The 27,963-nt window shown below is 42.2% G+C and overlaps 1 protein-coding gene and 1 long non-coding RNA gene across 2 annotated transcripts; both read left to right on the top strand.

Annotated features, from left to right (window-relative positions):
• Window positions 1-140: 140 nt before the first annotated feature.
• Window positions 141-24,503, top strand: LOC135982415 (uncharacterized). The gene is made up of 3 exons (XR_010599761.1): window positions 141-202; window positions 3,623-3,739; window positions 22,190-24,503. It is a non-coding gene; the product is annotated as an uncharacterized LOC135982415 (long non-coding RNA).
• LOC135982414 (general transcription factor II-I repeat domain-containing protein 2A-like) lies at window positions 4,515-6,823 on the top strand. Its single transcript, XM_065588995.1, has one exon. The coding sequence runs from the start codon at window positions 4,752-4,754 to the stop codon at window positions 6,558-6,560; it is 1,809 nt and encodes a 602-aa protein (XP_065445067.1). The 5' UTR covers window positions 4,515-4,751; the 3' UTR covers window positions 6,561-6,823.
• Window positions 24,504-27,963: the final 3,460 nt, after the last annotated feature.

A 27,963-nucleotide genomic window follows, 5' to 3' on the forward strand; every position in this document is an offset into this window, starting at 1 on the left:
GGACGGGGAAAGGAGGGGGAGCGAGACTCCCGCCCTCCCGTACGCACCCCGCCCCTGGCCACGCCTCCCTGCACTCCCATTGGCTCCCCCGGCTCAAGCCCACCCCTTGGAAGAATCTTAACTCTCGATTAGGGGCTAGCCCTGTCTCTCAAGGAGCAACGCCACGCCCACGCCGTCTGGAGGCCCCGCTCCCTGCGGATGGGTGGGTGATAGTTTGCTGTTTACCCTCCGCCGCCTGGGCTCCGCGTTCTGGAACGTCCTGGGGGGAACGTGTGGGACTCGCGCTGCGCGGGGAGCAGCGGCTGCAAGAGCAGGTGGTGCTGCACCGCGGGGGGAGGGGGGATGCATAGGGCCCGGACCGCTGTGTGATGGGCGCGGGCTGCACCTCCTGCTCCCAAAGAAAACTTCGGAAAACTCCTTATCCGCATCAGACAATGAGGGATCGGGCCCTGCTCTCGCACTAACTAAGCTAGAAGCCAGGCTGCGCCTTTTGTAGCAAGGCTGTACACATTCATGTCAACAGTCAGTAATCATTGTCTTCGTTTTCAAGACCCTGGACAACTCCGCCCAGACCCACACATCTCTGATCTCATTCATTGCTGGGTTTTGTCCGTTTCGCCTCAGTGCCCACTCCATGTCCTCCCACTCCTATTTCTGTGCCGTAAGCACAGCGCAACCTTCCAAACTCTGCGCTAGACCCCCACCCGCCCCTCGTTCAAATCCTCCCTAAAATCTCTTTTCTTCTTGGAGCCCCACAGGAACTGAATTAGTAGCCATTTTAAAGTATACAATCATTATTAATAAACATTCATAACACACATGCAAGTGAGAAGTACACGAGATCCCACTGAGCTAGGATGGTGTAGCACTTCAAGGCTCTCTTTTTGCATTGTCCAGCTTTGTTATTTTTCCACAGTTACTGTTATTCTTATATATAGTTTGATAGGATTGTTTTGAAATCAGTAAATATACTTATAATAAATAAATACACACTACATTATTTCTTCTGAATTACCCTCTATATTGTGCCTTCTGTGTGCCACTCTTTTAAATAGTAAACTGGGGCAGAGAATGTCTTCATCCTGTCTATGACAGCAATGAACATATTGTCTTTACTTAACAAATAAGCCACAACTATTTATCCAAATTTCCCCTGCCTCCACAAACTTCAGGGTGTTGTAATAAGTGATGCAAACAACATCTGGTTTTGGCTTTGAAAAAGTCATCAGTCTGCCTCCATTTGTATTAAGGCCAGTTCTGATAGGGGCCCACCTCACCAAGGCGAGGTTGCAGAATAAATGTTAATTTTCATGCCCTCATCCTGACAGTTGAAATAGTGTTTCCTTGTCCACTACTCCAAATTATGAAGAGGACTGCAACATACTGTAAAATGAAAGCCCACTCCTATGTAAGCCTATAGAAATAAACCTATGGTACTGCTTTTTTCCTATTGTTATGTAACTTTCTGGTTGTACCAGTTTGCTCAGCTCTTGTGAATAGGCAGCATATTGACATTTACAAGAATTGTGCTGTCTTGTAAATTTCACTTTACTGCCTATTCTTTCTATAGAAACAGAGCAGAAAGACACAGTGGAGAGGAAATGCCATATGGATGCCCAGGATCCCAAACACACATGCTAGATCAAATGCTAGATCAAATTTTTAACTGTTCCTTTTATATACATTTTAAATCAGAAACATACACTACCCTCTATAGAATTCAGAGACTCCATATTTACCTACAGAAGAAACCATTATATATCATGATTTACTCCAAGGTGCAGATAAACATATCTATTATTTAATATTTGGATTAATTTTAAATGTTATTTTTAACCAAAATGACTCTTAGACGATAGCTGATTTGTGCATTAAGGCAAGGGGACAGGCACCGTTTTGGTGCCATGAAACTTCAGAGAGAAATACAGCCAGTAAAACAAGGTATTTCTCCATAATGAGCATTTGATAAATATTCTTGGTGGAAAGTTAATTCCTCTCAAACCCGGGCTAGTTCAGGAAAACTTACCTCAAGAGAAAGAGTCTTAACCCAGAGAATACAGTTAGGTTTAAGTGTACGATAAAGCATATATTATAACGCCTGGCTTTTGCTATTATTTTTTATTCTTATTATTTCTTCTTATTGCCCGATCTCTTTATTGTAGTGCTCTCGCTGCTTGTTCCTCTAAATCTTTCTCAGGAAACCAGGTGCCTCTCCTCTTAGAGTTCAAGCTTCTTGCTATAGCTATTCAGTTTTTTCACATTCTGACTTTTGCTGTCTCTCTACTTCTCTGCATCTGATGAGAAGTTATCTCACCAAAAGGGTTGCTCCCCACTCCCCAGTCCTTCCTAGAATCCTTCAATAAGCAGACCCCCAATGCTCTTCTTAATCATTCCTCCCCTTTTTCTCTTTTCTCTTCTTCCCCTCCCCACCCCCAAAATCCCAGGTTTTGTCTGTTGGTCCTGCTGGCTGAGGGTTGAAAGCTTCTCTCTACATGATTGTCCCTGAGTTGACAAGTGTATGTTCGTATTAAGTGATGCAAAAAATCTTGGTCAAATTCTATTCTCAGTTACATCCAGGCAACCCTGTAACTGACAGCAGAATTTGACCAAGAATTACCAGTCTGGGAACGAGAGAGTAAAAGTCTTGTGTATCTAACAATTATACGCCTTATTCAGGAATGTGCTTTTACTACTAATCACCACTAGGTGTCCTCTATCATTTACACAGTTACACAGCTGCGGCCTCAAAAGACACAATACTAACTTCTAGCAGGCTCTCTACAGGACTAAGATATCTCTAATTCAGTCTTACTTGCATTCAGTTAAATGAGTAACAAGTTACTATTGTCGCATTTCTGCTGCCTATCACATCTCAATATAGCTAAACTGTTCTTTTACAAACTTGACTTTACATGTGAAATATTTTTCATCTGATATATTGATACACTGACATAGCGTAACAAATAGCACTATTGCATCTTGCACGCTGAAAACACTTGGCATCTGCTTGTTGATTGTTTAAGATTTATATAATAAAGTGCTCTTGATGCAGATCGAGTTTCTCCACCATATGTACTCTTTCACCTACCTTGACAAAGGAAAAAAATGCCAAGGAAAACTGACTGAAAGGTCTAGATGTACTGTACATTTCGGGGCACCTTTGTATCATCCACAGACATGCTAATAAATCCCTGTAAGGATATTCTTTATGCTCTACAGCGATCCCATTAACTCCTTCCTGCACTTAGGGTGAAATTCACCCCTCTGCAGAGAGCCAGTGCAAGGCCCATACACCACTTAACACTTACTTAATAAGGCTTAAATTGGACTTGTGAGGTACATAGACCTCGTGTTGGTGCTCCGCACTGGGGTGAATTTCACCTTTAACGAACAGCCCTGATAACGTAACGCATGTGGTTAAAAAGATATTTGTCATTTGAGTTAATGAAGTGAGTGTGCTACATTAACAGGCATACAACACACAATATGCTTAAACTGAATTCCTAAAATTATATATTACCTATAACTTGACAAGACCCAATAAGCTGCTGTTGTCATACAGACAAGTGTGATGCCAGAACAGTCTGAAGTCATGCTCTGATCATTATTTATTTATTTTTAGGCAGTGTAATTCTCTTCCAGTGTCACTCCATTTGCTTACAAGACTACCATCTGTGCACTCTCAGGGACATGACAGGAGAGAAACAAAGAAAAGGAGATGGAATACAGGTACAGAGAGGTAAACAGGAGCTTTTGCATTAAGCAAGGTTGGTTCAGGTATCTGGAATGCAGGAAGAATAGGAAGGGGATGAATCCCTTGTCCTAGCAAAACTAAAACAGAAATTGAAAATGTAATGAAAAAGGGATGGAAAGATGGGAGAATGTTGAATTTCCTTTGGCATTCAAATACCTCCAGATTGTATCAATTTTTCTAGAATTTTCTGGTGGAGGACACCCCTTCTACTATATATTTGACATTTAAAACCTACAGCAAATCAACTTTATCGCCACTGTATCTTTTCTTCAAATCTCCATTCCTTATTTAAATTCAAATCAGTTGCAATGCTGTCTAACCCAAACTACCCACATTTGGAGCAGGAGTTCAGAAACTGCTAACACATAGGTAGCTGTTCAAAAATCTCATACAGGTTGGTTGTTTCCATTGACTTACTTGGTAAATGGACTTCTCAGTTCATGTATCTAGAAACAGATCTGTTGGTATGTCAGGCAAAAGGAGGAGTGGCTGAAGGCCGTGCAGTGAGGCATGTTTGGCTGACGTGAGTGTGTGAACAGGGCAAATGAAGAAAGGATTTGTTTGTTTCCTTGATCCTGGGATCCTCCCTAGAATCCAGGTGAAGCAGGGGTAAGTAAATAAGTACTGACTGCAAGATCAGACAGTTTATACAGGGAGTCATATCATTCGCAAATATTTTCTCTTATATTGTTCAGTATTTTCTTAAATACTCACCCAGGATGAAATTCACACAGGTGCAGAGGTCTCACACAAGGCCTAGACCACATGTGTCAAACTCAAGGCCCGCGGGCCACATCCGGCCCGCCATACAATTATATCCGGCCCGCGAAATCGTTTTATATATCTGTTTTTAATGGCCCTGTGATATGATGCCCCAATAACACACACTACAAATCCCATGATGCAGTGCAATTGCCGCCAACGGCAAGCCGCGGTTCAAGTTCGCGGTCTGTTGATGTATACAACGCTAATATCAAATCAAAGCTAGACCCCAACAATGGCCAAGAGAAAAATTGATTCTGAAAACCGAGGCTTTCAAAGCCGGTGGGAGAATGAGTATATGTTTACTGAAATTGCAGGTAAACCAGTGTGTCTCCTTTGCGGGAGTAATATCGCTGTAATGAAGGAGTATAACCTAAGACGGCACTACGAGACGAAACATGAGAACAAATTCAAAAACCTGAGCGCAGGACAGAAGCTACAAAAGGTAGAGGAGTTGAAGAAGAATTTGACATCCCAGCAGACGTTTTTCACCAAAGCAAAATCACAAAGTGAAGCTGCTGTGAAAGCAAGTTTCATTGTGGCCGAAGAGATCGCCAAATCAGGACGGCCGTTTACCGAGGGGGAATTCGTAAAGAATTGTATGATGAAAGTGTGCGACGTCCTTTGTCCAAATAAAACGCGAGCGTTTGCAAATGTAAGCCTCAGCAGAAACACTGTTGCTAATCGGGTTTGTGAGATGGCGACTGATTTGAAAACACAGTTGATTGAAAGAGCAAAAGATTTTGTTGCATACTCCCTTGCCGTGGATGAAACTACTGACGCGACTGACACTGCACAGCTGGCGATATTTATCCGTGGTGTGGATTCCAATTTGTGCGTAACAGAGGAAATACTGGACATTAAATCGATGCACGGGACAACGAAAGGAGAAGACATCTTTGGAAATGTATTTCAAAGTGTAACCGACATGAAACTGCCGTGGGAAAAACTCGTTGGACTTACAACAGATGGCGCACCTGCTATGTGTGGTGAAAAAAATGGACTGGTGGGAAGGATGCGCTCAAAGATGTGGGAGGAGAACTGTGCCGGTGAGTTGACAGTGTATCAATGCATCATACACCAGGAATCGCTGAGTGCTAAAGTCCTAAAAATGGATCATGTGATGAACACTGTAACACAAACCGTCAACTTTATCAGAGCCCACGGTTTAAATCACCGCCAATTCCAGTCTTTTCTGCGGGAAATAGATAGCGAGTTTGGCGATATGCCATATCATACGGAGGTCCGGTGGCTAAGTCGGGGAAAAGTTCTCAAAAGACACTTTGAGCTGCGAGAGGAAATCTGCCAGTTCATGGACAGTAAGGGGAAAGACTGCACAGTTCTGCGGGATGAAAAGTGGAAATGTGAGTTGGCGTTCCTGGCTGACATAACGTCGCATCTTAGCGCTTTAAACCTTCAACTCCAGGGACGGGAGCACATAATAACCGATATGCATGATGCAGTGAAGGCATTTCAAGTGAAGCTGCGCTTATGGGAGACACAAATGCACCAATGCAACTTGTCTCACTTTCCCTGTTGCCAAGTAATACGGAACCAAGAAAGTGCCACAGTTTTCCCAAATGCCACCTTTGCTGAAAAACTCAGCGCGCTGCGCACTGAGTTCGCACGGCGCTTCAGTGACTTTGAGGCACAGAAAAGTAACTTCGAGCTGCTTCGCAACCCATTTGCAGTCGATGTGGAAACCGCACCTGTAGAAATGCAGATGGAGCTGATAGAACTGCAATGTAACGGGACACTGAAGGCAAAGTACGACACTGCCGGGCCAGCACAGTTCACTCGCTTCATTCCTGAAGCGATGCTGCAGCTCCGCCAACATGCGGCTCGAATCCTGTCCATGTTTGGCAGCACATATCTGTGCGAGCAGCTGTTCTCTGTGATGAAAATTAACAAAACGTCACACAGGAGTCGCCTCACTGATGAACACCTGCAATCGATCCTGAGAATCTTCACAACACAGAACCTAACCCCAAACATAAACGAACTTGTTGCAAAGAAAAGACTCCAAGTATCAGGCTCTGACTAAATAGGACAAGAAAATGGAATGTTATGATTTGTTATGATTATACTTTTGCTTTAAATTCAATTTTTTATTTATATTTTCAGATTTTTTAATATTCCAGCATGTACAGATTTTGAATGTATTGTATTGACAGGATATTTTTTTATGAAGAGCAAAATATTTTAAGTTGAAATGTATTTATTTTGGAATGATATCCTGTATTTTGGTTCATATTAATGGTTAAAAAACATAAATATTTAGTCTGTTAAATAAATGGTTATACTGTTCGGCCCGCGAGTTTTGAGTTTTGGCCCCCTGTGCAATTGAGTTTGACACCCCTGGCCTAGACCCTTCCAAGGGGTTGTGTAGCGGAAAGCTGTGGGCAAAGTGAGTTTGCAAAATGGCTTCCACACCTCCTTTGCACCATAGGGCTCCACCATAGCATGATGCAAAGTCAACATGAGGGTAGATCAGGAAAAGGAGCCAAAGAATCCATTATTCTATAGAACCAGTGACCCTAAGATCCCACAAAACAGTTTGCATCCACTATTCCAGCCCTTCAGAGTGGTAACTTACCTCACATTGGGACTGAGGAGTGGATTTTACTCACTCAAACCCCATGCATTTCAACAATATGAAGACCTTTTATTTGAGCCATGTGGGGGAAACCAATTTCCCATAATCCATAAAATGTCTATTTTACACATTGCTATTAAAATACAAAAACAGTTTACCACAATGCTAATATTACATCCCAGTGGCTTTCCTAAACCACAACTTACTAAGTGTAACAAACTTTGCTCTACATCGCCTGAAACGAACTTGGAAAGCCCAGCTGTAGGAAAACAGTATTTGTTTTCATTAGTGATATCCTTCAAATTAACCTCATATTAACTGAAGGGACATACAATGTTTCATCTCATTTCCCCTAGTTTACTTACTATTGCCTCCCTTTTCTGTGGTTTACCAGCAGGAAACCACTAGAGGGGACATATCCAGATAAGACTAGACAACATACAATTATCATCTTTACTCTAACCAAGCTGACATTCTCCAGTCGTTCTGTGAAACTCTGAAATGAGAATCACAGCTGTTCCAGCTTCAATTCATGTGGGGAAGAAAGCAATCTTGTTTAATTCCACACCCAACCACCAGTTATGTTCCTTGTGACAAAGGGCAACACAATAAAAATTGGGTTTCTTCACTGATGAGCAATTCAGACAATAGGTTGTATTCACCCCAGTTTATGCTGATCAAAACCAGGGCCCAGAGCTCCTGGCAGTGGAAAGATCTTCGGGGGAGAAATTATGGACCTGCAAGGCAGCTGCAACCTCCCCTCTGCTTGAGGGACCTGTGGCTGCCAGCAGAGCATGAAACATGGGCTGTGATGGCAAGGAAGGGGATGTGACTGGATCAGCAGGGATATGCCGTGATTCAGCACTTCTCCACTGCAGCCTATACCAGCAGGTTTCCTATGGGGCCCCCACTGCACACTAAAGCTATCTTCTCCTGGCATAAATCTTAAAGGAGGCAGCAGAAGCAGCACGAAACACTTTCTGTTCTCACCAGGGTGAATGCCTGAAGAGCACAGCTGATCTAACTGTAACATGGATATACAGTGCCACCAAATCAGAATTCTCCACACATTTAACTCTGCTGCTAGTGTTGAAAACCCATTTTGCATTCACTTTGCACCACTCTGGATGACTATACAAGGTTCAAGTCCATGGAGAATCAGGCCCTCATGTATTTAAAATTTACAGTCATGTTAGATGACATGTCATTTTTCATGTGAATAGGGGTGTAGATGTTCATATCCTGGCCAAATTCGAACACAGGAAAATTACAACCAAACTTGCCCAAAATCCTCAATTGCATCAACTGGATTCAAGTTCTTCTGCTGTACCTACTATGATCCATTGTGCAGTATTAGTGTGCAACACTGTGGCTGCATTTCAATAGTTATTGAAATGATACCTCTAATCCCTTACCTACCTCACACAGAGAGAGAGAGAGAGAGAGAGAGAGAGAGAGAGAGGCTTAATTGACAGGCCCAATTCTTTGCATGAGTTAGGCTGGCAAAACTTGGCTATGGGCTGTGGCAGACATTTCTGCTTGTGAGGGAATCATAGCAGTGCAAGTGCTGCACCAACTACAACACCCTGGTCTGTTGGGGGACCTGGAGGGAGCTGGCATTGTCCAGAAAATGGATGAGGTCAGCCATGGAGAGGATAAGCCCAGGGCATCCAGGAGATGGACTGACTCAGCACATCTCCCTGACAATCGCTGCTGGCAGGGCTCTTACTGAATTCCAGACAGAACATACAGTTGCTTCCACCCCAATCCCCACCTCTCCTAGCATAGAATTCCATGAGGCAGCTGCAGTTGTACTATCCTATCCCCTTCCTTTGGGGGAATCCCTTTTGGGTGCAGTTGTACCCATGTAAGGAGGGGAGTGCAAGTGGTACTCCAATGAATCTGTGGAGTGAATCGAGCCCAGTGTTTTTTTAATGCTTTGAAATTGTAGATTGAAAGATGCTATAGAAGAGTCAAATGTGTAGTTATTATTATTACTATTACCATAGCCCATAGGCACTCCAGTAAAGGACCAGAACCCCCCTGTGCTAGGCACTGCACAAAGAACAAAAAGATGTTCTCTGCCCCCAAAGAGTTTATAATCTAAGTATATGGCAAGAGACAACAGGTGGATACAGACAGACAGGGAAGCACAAGGGAACAATGAAGCAATAATGGTCACATGACAGGTAGTGTTTCAGCACATCAGCAGCCTAACCATTCTCAAGTTTTTTGTAGGCATCATAGCAAATGAGAATTTTAAGGAGGCATTGGAGGGAGGATAATGTTTACAGGGAACTCCTCCCAAGCATGTGGGGCAGCATGGGAGAAAGCATGAAGGGGCATGTTTGAAAATTTAACAAGTGAGCGATGGAGGCTGACATGGGCTGATCAGAGGTGGGAGTCAACACTTTAGTAAAAAGAACAGGAGTACTTGTGGCACCTTAGAGACTAACAAATTTATAAGTGAATGAGAGATGATTGGTAGGGCCTTCAAGGTTGTGAAGGGCTTTGAAGGTAAAAACAGATAGCTTGCATTTGATCCGATAGAGAAAGGGAAGGCAGTGAAAGGATGCAAAGAGAGGAGGTGACACGGCCAAAGTGATTGACTAAGAAAATGATCTTTGCAGCAGCAATATTAATCGACATGAGTCGGGCATTTATCAAGGCCAGAGAGAAGGATGTTGCAGTAATCAAGACATGAGAAGATGAAAGCCTGGATGAGAGTTTAGCTGTGTAGATGGATAGGAAAGGCTGCATCTTAGAGATGTTATGCGAAGTGTGTAATGTAGTTAGTTCCTGTCATCATCATTATACTAGAGTTCCAACTTCCAACCTAATCCCTCCTCTTTATTTTTTCAGTTGCTAATAATTTTCACAAATTCTTTTTGAACTGACATTGTCCAGATTTAGTCTTAGCCTAAAATCATTTTTGGGCGTTTGAAAGATGTAGCAAGATAAACTGAATTATTCAAGTGTGAAAAAATACTTTTGCCTTATGTTCCAATCGCAACATTTGCACTTAGCTATCTCAAAAAAAAATGGCTGAAATTAAAAACTTAAAACTTATTTATTTTGTAGACCTCATTATCTCTTGAAAAAAAATCAAACCTAGTTGGAAGAAAATTGTTCAGAAATTTTAAAGATATGAAAGTTCAAAGTTGGCAATTTCACACATGTACATTAGAACTTTTTAATGTATTTTTAAAGCATTTTCAGGAGACATAACTGGGTGAATACATTTTGAAATATTTTTTTTAAATGTTTATATATATTCAAATCAAGTAGATGCTCCTACAACTAGAGAAGCATGAAGAGCAGAAGACTGCATGAAATCCACTAGAGCCCTTGCTATGCCAATCCAATTTACCCCGGGGAAGAATTTAGATAGTACAGTGAGGGGAACTATAGAAAATCCTGAAATAGATCATTGTTAAGGATACCGTAGTTAAAGACACATTTGTTAAGAACTTTTCAACTTCGAACAACAGAATTAAAGGGGATAATAACCGATATGCTATACATTTCCCCAAGTGACTTGCATTTGGAGTTAATCTGTTAATCCACCAGTGGATGTTCAAAAATCTCATACAGGTCACTCTCTCATATTCAGCCTATATCTGCTGAAACAAATCTGTTGTGGTTGAAATTCACCCCTGTGTAGGTGGTCCATACAAGGCTCAATGCACCAATTAAGCCCCTCTACAATCCTTATAGTTGGGATTAAGTGGGGCACAAGGCCTCATATGGATCATCTACACAAGGAATGAATTTCATTCTGTTAGGGTTCAATTTGGCAGATTTAAATGTAACTTTGTTGAGTGATCTTGAATCTGTGCCTCAACCCAATCTGTGTACTTCTTCTCTAATTGTCTGAGATGTCATCCTAACTCAAACCCATTTCCGTCTGTTTTCTATACGTATCTGCCTCTCTGCAGCATTGGCTTCTGAGCTTTACAATCAGAAAACATTTGTTCCCTCTGGACTTCACACAACATAGGAATACTAAAGCCCAAATATTTATCTTTCATAGTGATGCCAGAGACAACATGTACTCTGATGTATCCACTGAAACTCTAGTGAGGAGGCACCTGCTTCTGTGTGCTGAAAATCATTAGAGAGGAGGGTAACCCGGAAGTTGAATTCTTAAATGTTTTCAAGGGCTAGACACACCTTTTATCAATGTGTTATGTCTCCTGGTACTTTATAATTGCTGCATCTTGGCTGCCAGTTGTGAATATCATTTCACAGCAAGTTATCTCTTCTATCTAGTTGTCTAATCCACGACCCTGTTTTCCCTTTTCATGCTAAAGTGATATGACTGTTGCTGGAAACAAAGGGTTTCTGACTCATCCATCACCTGAGACATTTAACAGTTTAATGGGTTTTATTTTTCTGCTGAGACTGTTCACCCAGTGCCCTGACTAGTATTACAACACTACCTTTACCTAACTTTTGACCCACCAATAAAAATCAATGAATTTGTTCAGTGTTTCAGAAATTACCAGATCATAAATATCATTCCAGAAACTCTAGGCTTTTTTAACCGTTAGATGTAAATGATTTGCACCAAACTCTGAAGTCCTTGGACATTAGTCTTTCTTATACTAAGGCTCTTTACAATGTTATTTGTAAAAAAGACTCAGACACCTTGACTGCAATGGGAGTTTTGCTAGAGTAAAACTTGAGTAAAGACCTCAGGGTCATTGCATCATTAATAAGTTTCACTGTTACCTCATCATCTGCTCCTTCCCACCACTTCTGTTTGTCTCGTCCCTCTGTTGTGTCTTGACATAAGATTGTCAACTCTCCAGAGCAGGGTGAATACCCACTTCGTCAGACGCACCCACGATTCACCTACGAAAGCTTATGCTCCAATACCTCTGTTAGTCTTAAAGGTGCCACAGGACTCTGTTACTTTTTATAGTAAAAGACTGGCCTTGCCCCCAACGTTTTTACAATTTTAGTTTAAGACAAGATGCAAATGAGCATGGGAAAGAGGTTAGTATAAGTGAATATTCAAAAATGTACACTGGAGATAGATATTGGGCTTGATTCACCTCATGGGTGATGGAGAATGCTCTCTCACTGGCGCACACCCACCCTAGAAGGGGAGAGCAGCTTTAAGGCCTTATGGAGAAAGTTAGAAATTTAGGAACTCAGCTGACAGAGGCTGTTTGGGAGATACACCAAATTATCATTCCCCCCAGCTACACACTGTTGACTATGCCCTCAGCAGAGTAAGAGTTATGAACCCTTTGCACTGCTGCATCCCCACTCCATATAGGCTTTCTGCTGCCAGTGGGATGATCAGATTTTCAATGAATTAAAAATCAAGGCAGTAGCCATAGAAGGTTATATTTCAGAAGGTGGTTTTATGTGATTAGCCAGCTGGTGTCAGTTTCAAAGCTCAGCTGACTAGTAGTCAGGCCCTCTCAGAAGTCCAGAGAGGCCCAGGCCACTTCCAGTTTTTGAGGTCCCTACCCATAATAAAAATAAAAAATGACAACACCTGAAATCAAAAGAAGGCACTAAAAACAGAGTGAGACATAATTTGAATATTTTTATTTAACAACTGCTTTTCTGGTCCGATAGGGATGCGCATAAAAACAAGTTTCAAAACTATCAAATGCCAAAAAATTAACAAGTGTCTAAATTTGAAGCCCCCTTTGAACTTGAGGCCCAGGCCAAATGGCCCTCCTGGCTCCCCTTCTGATTGGCCCTGCTAGTAGCTCCTTCAGGTGGCCAGAGTCTGCAAAGCAATGGGATAACTGAAAGAAAATGCTGTTTTGTGGAAAACTCACAGTGATGGGCCCCGAAAATGGACATTTCTGGTTTTCAGGGGCATATGGTCACCATAGGTTGGGGGCACAGCCTGAGTTCCACTGGCACTAAGGGGTTGAACTGGGCCCACTAATTTCAGTTATGGTTGTAGCCGGGGATTCTTTTTAAACCTATAGAAAAGAAAACAAACAATCACTGTATTTATTTATTTAACCTTTTGTGTTGCTGGAAATCTTCAACCATCAGATCTTCAGTTTCCTTTGCTCCTCTTCTTTGCTCTGTCTCTCTTTTTATATTCTCATTCCATTTCATTTTTTAAACGTTATTTACCTGTAATTGAAAAAAAAAACCACCTAAAGTGTTAACAGAAGATCTGGCACTGCCCCATAAACTCACACTATGGCCTGGTCCAAAGGTCACTGAAGACAATGGGAATATTTCCATTGACTTCAATGGGCTCTGGATCAGACCCTTACAGCAGAAATCCATTACCCAGAAAGGGAGAGGAAGCTAAGGGAAACAGCTTCCAGAATCTTTCAAAAACAACAGAACATTAATTTGATTCTTTTTTCTTTTTACTGTATTTAAACCAATATTCTTCTCAACTCTTTCTTTCTAATTTGTGTGTGTACATTTTCCTTTCTTTTCCATGCTTTACACCTCATATGCAGAAGAAAAGAAAATGAGAAATGCATCCATTAAACAAGCCAACAGACAAGAATGTTCATGATAGCTTTTATCCATATTGTTGAGTGGCTGAAAATAAAGAAGTCATCCTTTGATTTATAGGCCAACAAAGTACAGAGTTGTGTGGGACTGACTGCCAGAGAGTTTTCCACAAATTCAGTAAATAGGTTGGTCAACTTCAGATTAGTCTCTTAATTTCTGTTCCTTTTGAGAGGTTAATATTTCCATAGACCTCACGTCACAAATTTTTTGAACCAGAATGATAGTGCTGGGGAAAAAAAAAAATCTCTTTTTCTGGCTTACATTATTTCCAACACAAATGTTAAAATAAGATTCTGGCTACTCAAACATTTCTACCTCAGTACAGTGCAATATTCCGTCTCTTACCTGTCAAAACAATGTCACACGGCCATGTGTGTTGTAAAACTATAAATTAGCTGTTGTTTCTGCACAGGGCCTTTCACCTTTTCTCCACACATGAACTCCCGCTCCCTTTTTGCACACAGCCCTGGTTGTGAATTGACCCAGGCCTAGCCTCCCACTGTCCAAATTATCAAGCTCTACGTGTTTTGAGTTACACTTGAAATATGACAACTGGGAGACCAATTGTGAATGAGTGAATTATGCTAATTGGCAAAGGAATAAAGGCAATTTAAAAAAAAAGAAGAGTAAAATGCATCTTCTGTAGGTATTTATGTTGACTGCTGCAGGTTCATTTTAATTATTTCTAATACTTCATAAAGTACTGTAGCATAGGAAGACCTAGTAACATGAGACTAGACTGCTATTAAATCAGTGCTGAGTGGTAAAGAAAGTTCACCTTCTTTGTGCAGATTATACAATGGGGGCTCAATCCTGCAAGGTGCTGAGCACTCCAGCCCTGATCCAGCAAAGCACCCTGTCAAGGTTCCTTTCCCACTCTGAACTTTAGGGTAAAGATGTGGGGACCTGCATGAGAACCTCCAAGCTTAACTACCAGCTTAGATCTGGTTTTGCTGCCACCACTCCCAAGTACTAACTCCCTTCCCTGGGTAGCCTTGAGAGACTTCTTCACCAATTTCCTGGTGAACACCAATCCAAACCCTTGGATCTTAACACAAGGAGAATTTAACCATCCCCCTTCCTTTCCCCCACCAATTCCTGGTGAGTCCAGATCCAATCCCCTTGGATCTTAACACAAGGAAAAATCAATCAGGTTCTTAAAAAGAAGGCTTTTAATTAAAGAAAGAAAGGTAAAAATCATCTCTGTAAAATTAGGATGGAAAATAACTTTACAGGGTAATCAGATTCAAAGAGCCCAGAGGAACCCCCTCTAGCCTTACGTTCAAAGTTACAGCAAACAGAGGTAAACCCTCTAGCAAAAGGAACATTTACAAGTTGAGAAAACAAAGACAAAACTAACACGCCTTGCCTGGCTGTTACTTACAAGTTTGAAACATGAGAGACTTGTTCAGAAAGATTTGGAGAGCATGAAATGTACCTCTTAGTCCCAAGAGCGAACAACCCTCAAAACAAAGAGCACAAACAAAAGCCTTCCCCTCACCAAGATTTGAAAGTATCTTGTCCCCTTATTGTCCTTTGGGCCAGGTGTCAGACAGGTTACCCGAGCTTCTTAACCCTTTACAGGTAAAATAATTTTGGTGTCTCTGGCCAGGAGGGATTTTATAGTATTGTACACAGGAGGGCTGTTACTCTTCCCTTTATAGTTATAACACACCCAAATACCTGCTTAAGAGCAAGCACACGATTAGTCTTATTGAAGTCAATGTGACCATTCATGTGCCTAAATGCTTTGCGAGATCAAAGCCAAGTGCTCAGCACTTTGCAGAATCAAGTCCTAGGTGCACAAGGAGGCAAAGTTACAAGGAGCTTTTCCTACTTGGACAACCCATGCAGGAACCAGACACCCTTGCAGTCCCTGCTAGTGCTCTCGAGGGCAAAAGCCATTCCAAAAGGGACAGTATGGTGGTGGTGATGTACAGGGGTAAAAGTAAGTTAAAGGACTTACCGGTACACCTGAGTCCTGAGCGGGGGTGTGGCCTCACCAGAAGAGGCGTGGTCTCAACCGGAAGAGGCGGGGCCTTTAAATCACCCCAGAACGACCAGCTGCAGAGGCGGCTGGGAGCCCCAGGGCTCAGGGACGAATTAAAGGGCCCGGGGCTCCGGCTGCCGCGGCGCTCTGGGCCCTTTAAATCACCACAGGAGCCCGGCTGCCGGAGCTCCGGCAGGGATTTAAAGGGCCCGGGGCTCCCCGCAGCGGCAGAAGCACCAGGCCCTTTAAATCCCCGCCTGAGCCCAGCTGCCAGAGCTCCAGCGGCGCTTTAAAGCAGTGGTCTCCAAACTTTTTTGACCAAGCACCCCATAAGTAAAAAATTTTTGAGCACGCACCCCCTGCTGCGCCGAAGCAAAAAAAAAAAAAGCGCTCCTCCTGCCACGCACCCCCAAAGATCCTCTTGCACACCCCACCTTGGAGACCACTGCTTTAAAGGGCCTGAGGCTCCCTGCAGCGACTGGAGCCCTGGGCCCTTTAAATCACCGCCGCGGAAGCCGGTCCAGTCCGGCACGGCGTACTGGCTCTTGCCAGTACACCAGACTGGACCGGCTTACTTTCACCTCTGGTGACGTGGCTCCATCTCACCCTACATTGACCAGTAGAGATGGAGAGAAAGTGGAGATAGCACATTACACCCTTTTAAGGGGTGATACAGTGAGCTCTTTCTTCTATGTGCTGGGGAGCTCTTGGAGGCATTCTTCTTTCTGGTGCTCCCGCTGGGGAAGTGGGGCTTTAATGAACCCCTAATGCAGAATAGTACTTAATTGTCACAATCTGACCCTGGATATGTGGATTATTGAGATTCTACTCTATTCAAACAGAGAGCTACAAAATACACTCCTCCTTCCCACCCCTTGCAATATAACAGCAATTTCATATCTGGCATTGCTGCTTTTGAATTGAGCTTGTAGGCTTATTTGGCCCAACCCTGCTTCCGATGAAAACAATAGCAAAGCTCCCAGCAATTTATGGGAGCAGGATCAAGCCCAGAATAGGGATAACTTTTTAAAATCTCAAATGACACCAAAATGCCACTTTTAATTTAAACAGCACAGTCTCCTCTTAAAAGGCTGCATGCACATTTTGCCTTAAGTCAAACCCCAAGAGATATTGTGACCAACAGACTTTACACATGAGCTGTCCAGACACTGTAGTTAGGTTAAAATGAGCTTGCAGTGGAGGAAACCTGCCTATGTAAGGATATTTCTCAGTTCCTTAGCTTTGAAATCAGGGAAAAAAATTTAAAAAAAGTATAAAGACCCAAAATAGGAGACACTCTCTGGAGACAGGAACTTTAAAAAGTACCTAAGAAGCTGTATTATTGATTATGAATATAAATATTCAGCTCGTTGTTTCTATGGCCCTAAGCACCTAATATCTGAGTGATAGATGTGTTCTTACAATCTCCCTGGGAGGTGGGGGCGGGGAGGATTACATGATCTCTGATTTACAGATGGAGGACTGAGGCCAAGGCAATTAAGTGACTTGCCTAGTCACCCAGGAAGTCTGTGGCTGGGCCAAGAATTGAACCCAGGTTTCCTGTCCCATGCCAGTCTATTTCCTCTTCTCAAAGTCCAGTGTAATATAGGAAGAGTGAATGGACAGGTGCTACTAATTACACAGCATAGTCTCTAAGCGGCTGGAAAAGATGAATCCTAACATAACAAAAAGCATGCTTCAGTGCACTATTTCCTAGTGGCTTTTAGTGGGAGAAATGTAGAAAATATCGGCCGATATTCAGGGACACACTGGGTACATCTACACCGGAATGGTGGGGCTGCTGTGGAGAAGGCTCTCTTTCCAAAAATTTCAAGGTTATAGGAAGAGTCCAAAAGGAGTGCTAGATGAATGGAAGTACCAGGGAGGGGAGAGAATAAAAAAAGGTACAAGAGTTAGCCTGGAACACGTTTATATAGGGCCCAGTTGTGATGACCTGATTCATGCTGAATAGTACTTTGCACCATGTGGAGTAAGTTACTACTAAGTCTGAGTAAGAATACCAGACTCTGGCCCCCAGAGTTTTAAAAGCGAGAAAGGCAATTTCTGGAGGTGGCCACTGAAATGAATGAATCAATAAAGCTCTCTTAGGATGGGGCGATGGATCACTCTACTTAGTTATATGTAAGGTGGGTGATACTTTGGGAATTTGCTGGTAATTTTCAGTGATGAATATCCGAGCAGTTAACAAATATGCCTCAGAAGCAATGCTTGAATTGGGAAAGAAAAGAGATTGTGTGTTACCCATGCCCTCAAAATGGCACACCCATGCCCCCCAATGATAGTAAGCCCAGGTTTAACTTACTGTACTCCCACACATGCAGTTCAAGTGCTGGACAGAAGAAAGAAAAGGTTGAGAAAACAACTGGGGACAGTCTTCAGCCTGAAAACCTTCTGAAGCAAAGGATGGGATGACACAGATGTCTGGACATCTGGTACCTTGTGTCTCACAGTTCTTCTGGTTTAAACAATCTCTGTTCAATGAATTCTCAAAAGTTGAATCAAGCCCTTTAGCAACTCTATCACGTGCTTTTGAATTTTGATTGAACAGTGATTCTTTTGCCCCAAGGTTGCAAAGGCTAGAGAAGGAGTATGCACTAAAACAAAGTATAGAGGACATTTGGGCGGGGGGGGGGGGGGGGGGGGGGGGGGGGGAGAGAGAGAGAGAGAGAGAGAGACTCATAAGGCATCAAGGATTGAACACTATGAAAACATTGTCATTTCAGCAGCTTTCATTAAGGAATATGTTTTCTTCAGTAGCACACTCACAAGCAATTCTATTTTGTCCAGTTTTTATGGTACTTGGTATAGTTTAGCAAACTAATTTCTACTCTATCTTTTTTCTGATTACATGTATGGCTGGTTGTGAGTGGATAGGTGTGTATGTGTATATATTCATGACTGTTTCTTGTTTGTCTTGAAAATTCCAGTAGGAGAGACCACCCAATTAACATATTACAAAGACAAGCCTCAAACCTGTGGACTGAGGTTCAAAAGGACTGCTTGAATGAGGGTACTTTGCTTCACTGTGCTTTAGATTGGGGGAGTGGATGCAAAGATCTTCTTTGTCCAGTGTTCATATGCAGGAGGAACCATCATTTGACAGTCTATTCTCCCTCAGTGCACGGGGAGTGGGGTCAGTAATGCCGCTGGCAGCATTGAAAGGCCCAGAAGGCTGCTCAACTGATGCCACAGAAAAGATGTTGAGAACTTTTGTGGGCACGGGAAGAACCAAACCACCTCAGGATACCAGCTAGATTTACAAAGCCAGTGGAAAATGCAGCAAGTATTGCTAAAATAGCTGGGAATGCTGACTGAGACTGAGGGGAATACCTTGAGAGAGGACACGGGAAAATTATTGACAGAGGCCTGCCCTGACTCTCCTATCATGCTTATTATGCACCAGTGTAGCTCTGTTGAATGCAATGGATATGCTTCTGATTCACACCAATGTAAGAGAACGATCAGGCCCCGAAGGTCTGAGTTTGGATTTGGTGTAGCTCCTCATTTATGTATGTGTACTGGGATCAGAATCAGAGGCCCCAGGAGTCTTGATTCTCCATCGCCTGCTTTGATGACTAACTGGACCCAATTCTCAGTTACTCAGGTCCTGAATTTGGGGCAGGAATGAGAGGGGTGGGCAAAGGTGGCTTTAAGCCACCTTTGCGATCCCTCTATGCTGGGCTCACTCAAGGGCCCGCCTGACCTCTGGTATAAGTTAGAGCAGCCTTAGGTCTGTTCTCACTTACACTTTGCTTCCAAGCCCCCTTCTGGGTCTTGCACAGAATAGCTGTAGCGCAGTGCATTCCTGTTACACCCCCGCAGCATCCTGGCACAAACCCGACTCCAGGGGCTAGCAGCAGGGCAGGTACAGAGCCCATGTACCAACTGGGAAGACTCCTTGCTCAGGATAGGGTTGCCAATTCTGACTGAAGCTATTCCGGGAGATTTTTTTTTTTTTTACAACATGATGTGATGTCATTTTCTTAAAATATCCTATTAAATTTCCTGGATTGCTTTCAATAGTCACTGGGGGATCAAAGCCAATTCCGGGAGACTCCAGGCCAATCCTGGAGGGTTGGCAACCCTAGCTCAGGGAGCATTCTCATGTGGCTGTCAGAGTGGTATAAAACGCAAATGAGGGTCAGGCCTTCCTTGTGACAAATTTAAAAAGTAGGCCACATTCCTAATAATCAGGTAGTAGTATATAAAGTTCATTAATGAATCAAGAAAAGTTACCTGTGGTACCAGTTAGTAACTGCAAAGGGCATACCTGTCTCTAGTAGTATGCTGGGGTTCTTTTGCATGTTGAAAATCCTTGAATGATGGGACAGGCACCCCTGGGAAGAAGCTGATGGACAAAGTTGGGAGGAAAAAAGCCAGGCAGAGGATTCATTCCAGTGACTGAGGATCTATTCCTTTTTTACACCCAACACTGCACAGAATCAACTCATCATTATAGAAGGAGATTGGTTTTGTCTCCTGTTGAAAAGTATTTAGGCTGAAGTGTGCATTCTTTATTCTGCAAAATGCAGGCAACTTCACAAGAGGACTGAATAACACACATTATTTTTATGATGGGGAGTCCATTTATAGAGCTCAGAACTACTGAGATTGTTGATTCGTATTGATCAGCTTCTTGATGGTGTTAAACCAACTGTGTGTTAATTAGTGCCCTATATCTATTAACAAATGATTTTCCTCCATATATTCGCCACCTCCGATGCCCATCAGTAAGGAGATTTCTTCTGCTTCCCAATATGTGTCTTGTTATCTTCCACAGCTCAGTCTCCTCTCCCCCACCCACCCACATCATATTCTTCTGTCTTTGCAATGGAATCCCTGGGGATTCACAATACAGGGGAACAGTACAGGGCAGTTTCCCTGTGCCATTGTGCTTTGACTCTACTGCAAAATGAAACGTACTAACATTCAACATGTTTCATTTTGACCTCCGTTGTGCATATGGCACAGCAGACTGCAGCAAGTCTGGGAAGAAGAGACAGTGCCACGTGAGGTAGAAGAGTCAATAGGGAAAATATGGGAGGGGAGAGAGAAGAGGCAATGCTTTGCTCAGCCAAGGTTTGATAATTGCATGCTTGGATCTATAGTCTCCTTGGGTCACATCTCCATATTAAAAATGCCTGCCGCTCCATGTTAGATAACTTAGGTATTCCTGGCAGCTTACCAATGAAGCCTTTGGCTGGGCAATGTTGGGACAGCCCCTTCTTTCATAGTACTTGCTAGGAATATTCATTCCATATCCCATGAGTAACACTTTCTACCATCTCTGCCTGGCTAGGAAACGCCATCCCATCCTCATGGACAAAGACCTGCCATCAGTTACTTATGCCTTCATCTCCTCTTCGCTGGAAATAAGGCATCAGTTTTTCATGGTGAGAGTAATTAACCATTGGAACAATTTATCAAGGGTTGTAGTGAGTCTCCATCACTGACTATTTTAAAATCAAGACTGGGTGTTTTTCTAAAAGACATGGTCTAGGAATTATTTGGGGGAAGTCCTGTGGCCTGTGCTATGCCTGGGGTCAGACTAGATGATTGTGATGTTCCCTTCTGACCTTGAAATCTATGAATCTATGATTACACCAAATGCAATATACCTGGGCATGAAGTCTTTGGCACTTAGGAAGCTCCAGCTAGTTATGATTGCTACAGCAACACAGGGTTACCACGGACATGTCACGCTTGTCCTCTACTCTCCATGACCTGTGCCCAGGGTATCTAAAAGATCATCTAATACTCTGGGATGAAGACCGTGATTGACAACTATGCTTCTCTGGCCCAATGGAACTCTCAACAATAAGAGTAAAGCTTGTTTGTGCGGGAGACAGAACTTTCTCTGGGGTGGTTCAGAACTGTGGAATGAACTCCCCTAAGAGCTAAGGGCCATTCACAATCCTTACCAGTTTCTCCTAGAAATGCCAGGTGCATTTCTTTAACCATGCCATCTCTAACAAACACACAGCAACAGGAATATTTATATTAACATAAAATAACAAACCCTACCAAAACAAGACATTCCACTGCACATGCTTCACCCTCTGGGGAGAGGCTGAAAAAACAAACAACCCATAACAGATGTGTTGTCATGTTGCTTAATGCACTACTGGAAGATGCTGAGATGCTACAGTGATGAGGTGGTATAAAAACCTGTGTAGAATAGAATAGAATCCTGAGCTGAAATCCCAGTGAACTCCATTAGAATCTTTAAACTTGTCTCTGTTGGTTTCAGTTGATGGACCATTAGTTCAAAGAGCCAGTAGACCAAAAGTGCTGTTGCCTAGTTTCAAACCTAGTGGGCCAATCTAAACCAGTTTAATATTTTAAAATGTAATTTCCTCAAGGAATATCATATGAGCTGCCTTAGCCCTCTGTCTCCCTTCCCACACTTCCACATTAAATAACACCTATACGTAACGCAGCTTTTAACACAAACCAGCACACATTGAATGTGTCTGCTACAGATAGCCAGGATTTTCTTTTCAAATGTAAGAGGCTGGAAAATCCCATGCATTCTTTATTTTTTGCATTGTAGGCACATCCTGAGGCAAACACCCAACAAAAGGACTTCCAAGAGCCAGCTGTTACCCTGGAGGACATGAAAAGGAAGTGTTAACAGCACCAATATAGAAGTGTCAATGTCATCATAATCATTGTGTTACCAGTCAGATTCTGACTCTTCCATTAAGATAAGCATCACAACTGTGAAATCCAAGACTTTGCAATTCACTTCTCTTGAGAAAACAGATTTGTTCAGATAGTCAGAAGATCATTTGAAATTTGCAAATACATTTCAGATGACACTTTTTTTTGAAAAAAAAAAAAAATCTATGCATGGGAAAGTCATTTCAATACTAACCAGGATTCAATTATAGGGAATATCAAGCATGATATTCTAAAGACGATCTGTTCCCATTGAAGCAAAGTTCTTTGCACATAGGTGTACAAGAGAATGCCACATCTAATGCATGTGGCAGGTGTTTCCACTAGAGCTGGCCAGAGACCAGCAATTCCATTTCATGAAGACTTTGTTTTTGTTCCGATGTAGGATGCAAACCAAACCTTTCAAAAGTTTTTGCAAAATTGAATATTGTTTAAATGTCCATTTTTGGAACAAAAAGGTCAGCTTTTCAACTCTGGTCTCTCTCTGTCTCAATCAGTAGTGACTGTAGCAACTTGCATAGAACTTGATGAGAGGAGCACAGGTTGTAAGAGGGAAGAGTTGGGAGGATACACCAATAAGTCAGTCTGTTTGCTTTGTTTATTGGTGGTAGTGTTTTGTTTTCCTGTACTTATACTCTCTTCCTTACTGAGAGTTATTGGCTACTATGTTTCATATACCACATATTGGGGGATATGAAAGGACCCCATGTTTCTAAAACTAAGCTGTCTCTTTAGTAAGAGAACTGTTTATACAGATGCTGCAATTGCAGCTAATATTTGCATAACATTGCATGGGCAAACAGACTGACTTCCTGGTGCCTCCTCCAAACTTTTTCCTCCTGCAACCTGTGCTCCTCCCTCCAAGTTCCATGCATCTTGCTAGAGATCAGAGAGCCCTAGATTTCAGAATTTTTCCCTTTGAAAAGTTTGTCAACTTTTGAAACATTTCAGCTTCAACAAAACAAATTTAGTTAAAACTACCCTTAGCAGAACATTTTTCTACCAGCTCCAGATTCAACAGTTATTCACGTAGCTGAAGTTGCATAACTTAGATCGATTCCCCCCTTATAGTGTAGACCAGGCCTTGTATCTGAGTGCCTCACAAGCGTTCATGAAATTATTCTTACAAAACCTCACTAAACTAGGGAAATATTACAGGAGGGGAACTGACGCACAGAGAAACTAAATGACTTGTCCAAGGTCAGGTGGGAAGTTTGTGGCAGAGCCAAAAATTAACTCTTGAATCCCAGGCTAGAGTCTTAACCACAAGAGTTGTGATAAACAATGGGGGCAACAAATTAGACACCATTCAGCCAGTCAGATGCTGAACGATATCTGTCAGAGAAAATACAGAAGGAGTGGATGGCTCAGTGAATTATTAATGGGCTAATAATCCTTTCACCTCTAGATTCAAATCAGTAGAGATAGTTGTGACCCACAGAGTACCTCAATGCCAACTTACAAAGAGCACACCATACCATAATTCTCATCAGTCTTGACACATTCATTGCCCCAGCACATTGTTGTCATATGCTGTATCTAAAAGGTGTCATGTGAAGTATCATATACCAACTGGTAACGTGCTGGTCATTAATATTATTGTGTGATATTTGTATAGGCAATGTATAAAGAATTATAGATGTGTGATGGAAATATATTCTTAAAAGGTGATTTGCAAGTAATAGATAAGCCCAGCCTGTCCTAGACAAAGGAATGTTGTTTTGCCTGTTTTTCCTTGTCTCCAATGTAAATTGAGTTAGGTATTATTACCTTAGAGGACAATGAAAAGTACATCTACATATACAGTAAACAAAGCCATCAAGCTAAAGGAGCAGGGTTAAAGACCGCTTAATGAACAGGACAGGGATGGAGCCTGCACCTCCAGGAAGCCTTCCTTGCTCTTGAAACAGAGACAATAGACTTTGGGAAATATAAGCAAAGGCAGAAAGCCATTTTGGCATCCATCATCTAGGGGACAAAGAAGGAGCAGTGCCCTTTGAGCTCATGAAAAGGGAATCCTCTTGGCCTGAAAACCAAGAGTATCTGGAACTGACTACAGGTGAGATACCTGCTTAGAAAAAAATTATAACTTGCTGAAGTTAAGTTTTAGTCACTAGAAAGTGTGTGTGGTCATGTTTTACTTGTAACCATAGCTTTGTTTTCTATTCTCACTTTTATCACTTAAATCTGTCCTTTGTTAATAAAATTATTCTTGTTTTATTACAAAACCATTTCAGTGCTGTGTATTAAACTGAAGGGTGAGGTCATCCATTAAACTAACAAGCTGATGTATGTTCTGTCTCTTTGAAAGCAGGAAACTTAACTTCTGTGAGCATCCAGTGAGAGGGACTGGACACTGCAGGGGAGACTGTATTGGGGAAATGGGGCTGGAAGAGCTGTTGGTGGCACCCTGTAGGTGGAAGCCAGGGTGAGGTCATTGTGCTGTGAGCAGGCTGCTGGTTTCAGGGCTCTGAGCCAAAGCTGCACAACACAGAAGTACCCAGGGTTACATGGCAGGTGGTGACAGAACACCTTATTGGTGTGGGTGAACCCCCAAAGCATCACAGTACTGATTAAACCTTTTACCACCAGAGCTCTGCAAGAAATGAACTGATAGTCTCAGCCCAATACCTAGTGGATAAGTGTTCACAATGCAAAAGTGCAAAAGCTACCACCACAACTGGTGTTAGTTGGCAGTCTCAAACGACAGGCCAATGATTGAACAGACATGGAGAATGAACTATTCTCATGCCCTAAGGTGGTCACCAGAAGAATTGACACTTGGTAGGACACGTCATGAAAGTTTGCAGTACTGTTGCTTGGGCCATGCCTATTCTGTGATTAAGTGAAGGATTTCAATATCCTGGACTGCCAAGCGCAAGCACTACATTCATCATCAACAATAAAAAAAAATGAACCTCTTTAAAATTGAGAGAGTAGAATAGATCAGCAACATCAGTTATAAAATTTACAGACCTGGTAAGTTTCCCAAGAGGATTGCAAGTAATGGTAGTTTGGCATAAATACCATCAATTTATTTAAAATCATTTGAACACAGTGAAAACCGCCCTGCCCCCAAGAATATTGCTGTCTGTATTTCTGTATGTAGACTATGCAAGTAAGGTGGACAGATTTGTGTCGTCTTCCTCATTTAAAAAATAGGCAACCAACTACTCACAATCTTCACTGGATTAGATTGTACCAAAACCTGAACCTAAATCTTGGCTCTTCCATTGATTTTTGCTCCCACTTGCCACATCTTTCCCTTCCTAAACTCATGACTTGGCTTCCCATTCCCTTCTTGTTTCCCTTCTGTCTCCCTTGCCTCCTGAACTCTGATCTCATTAAAGATGCTTAGAATAGACAACAGCTGTAGTGGACAAAATAAGCTTTGACCAATCAATCCATTCCAAAATGGCCATGTATTAAAAAGACAATAATGGTTGACTTCTATTCTACTGGGTAAGAGTGAAAAGTCTTTAGCTTTAAATCAGATAAAAGTCAAAACGTACTCCATTTGTTCAGATGAAACATTATTATTTGTATTTTGTTAGTATGTACAGTTTGCAATCAGAGATCAGAGTCACTTAGTGCTAGGTACTGTACACTACACACATAATGTAGTGACAATATCTGTCTGAAAGAATTTACAATCTAAGTATAAGATGACAGACCACAGGTGGACACAATGAACAAGTAACGGTGAGTCAGTAATGACAGGTGTAATAAGCATTGATTACAGCCTGGCTATTGACTTCAATGGCTATTTGAGTAAAGAGCAGGATTTGACTCAGAGGGCCAAATCCTCAGCTGGGGGACATGAGCCTTGCTTCACTGAAGTCAACAGAGCTATGCTGATTTACACCAGCTGAAGATTTGACCTTATCTTTTGATATTGCCACAAATCCTGTTGCCACATCCAGGTGATATTTGATCTTTTCCACCTACGGTCAAATTTCTCACCTATTGCTCTCGTGCTTGCAGTATTGTAGAAGAACATCAAAAAAGATTATGAGGACTGTGTTGCAGTAGTGCCAAAAGGCCCCCATTGGAATCCGGATCCTATTGTGCTGGGGGCTGTACAAACATACAGGAACAGGGAACATGTTCTGAAAAGCTTACAATCTAATTTGACTATTGAGAAATCATGGGGCTCACTCTAATGAGGGAACTTGGAAATATTCCCATTGTTTGTTTGAACTTTACGCCATCATTCTGCTTGACAAAATGGAGAAGCGAGAGAGGAACATTGCCAGCTTTTTAATAGCAATCACCTGGATTCTCCCAGAAAGCAGGTCCTTAGATCCCAACTCAATGTGCTGAGTAATGCAACCCGGAAAAAAAATTCCTCCTCCCTCCAGAATTGTCTCTTCAACTTCTTTTAAAATACTCACTAATAAGATAATGATTATAATGGGGTCATTTATGAAAAATGTACTTTCCTCATTGAAGTAGCTGCAAATGGAAAGCCTAATTGCCCTTAAACACAAGGACATGAGCTCACATAAGAACGTTTAGCAACCTCTTTAAGACTCACTGGCCTCATCTCCACCTAGTTCTGAAAATTCAGCTTCATTAACATGACTCTTGCTACTTAGAGTGGTGAAAGTATTAGCTCTGTTACAATCATGACACTGGCTATGCACCTAGAAAGGTGAGTAAGAGGGCATAAAACGCCCCTTCATAGGCAACTAATATGACAGGTAGCAGTCTGGGGGGAGCATAGAGGGACTACTCTCTCCCCTCTCACCCACCAGCTGGGCAGGAACAGGGAGTGGTCAGAGTGTTGGTTGGCTCCATTCCTTCTTCTCCCTCCACCCTCCAACATGCCAGCCAGCACTGATGAGCCAGAACAAAGGGCGAAGCAAAGCAAGGTAGGAACCAGTGACCAGATTGTGATTCTCAAGTTCTTGGCAAAGCCACAACTGAGCCCTTTAGAATACAAAGAAATACCTTGTACAACTGTTATTGTTTAGTTATATTATCATTATTTATTGTTTGCATTGCACTAGCTCCAAATAAAATCAAGACCCCATTACACTAGGCACTGTACAAACACAGTCCCTGCCTTGAAGGGTTAATGATCTAAACAGGCCAAGAGAAGGTGGGGAAACAAAAGCACAGAGAGGTGAAGTGATTTTGCCCAAGGTTACACAGCTGGTTTGTAGCAGAGCCAGGATTAGACCCCCAGTCTTCTGATTCACAGGCCAGTGCCCTATCCACTAGATCACATTGCCTGCCATGACTACATGGTGCACACTAAAGTACATGAATGGCATAAACCATTTCTTGCCTAAAAAGATAATTCTTTAATGTGCTTTCCAGGTAATAGAATGCTATCAACTACTTCTGTTGCTCAGGCCATCAAGCAATTGAACGAGGAGCTGATTTTCCTGCATTTAATTTTACATGTCCATGAAGTATGATTTATATTGAGAGGGAACAATAAGTCCATTAAGGACAAGAATAATTGAACACAAGGGCAATGAAGAGGAATGATGTCAACTCTCCCATTGATAGAGTGATTGTTCTCTTCTTAAAATACTTATCACTAACATATGATTTATGGGCTGAGACAGAATAATAAAACTAAGGGGGCAATGAGACAGGAAAATCACAGCTATTAAAAAGAGGAAGATGACCTTC

Source organism: Chrysemys picta, chromosome 3 (assembly GCF_011386835.1).
Source record: "Chrysemys picta bellii isolate R12L10 chromosome 3, ASM1138683v2, whole genome shotgun sequence".
Classification (NCBI taxonomy): Eukaryota; Metazoa; Chordata; order Testudines; family Emydidae; genus Chrysemys; species Chrysemys picta.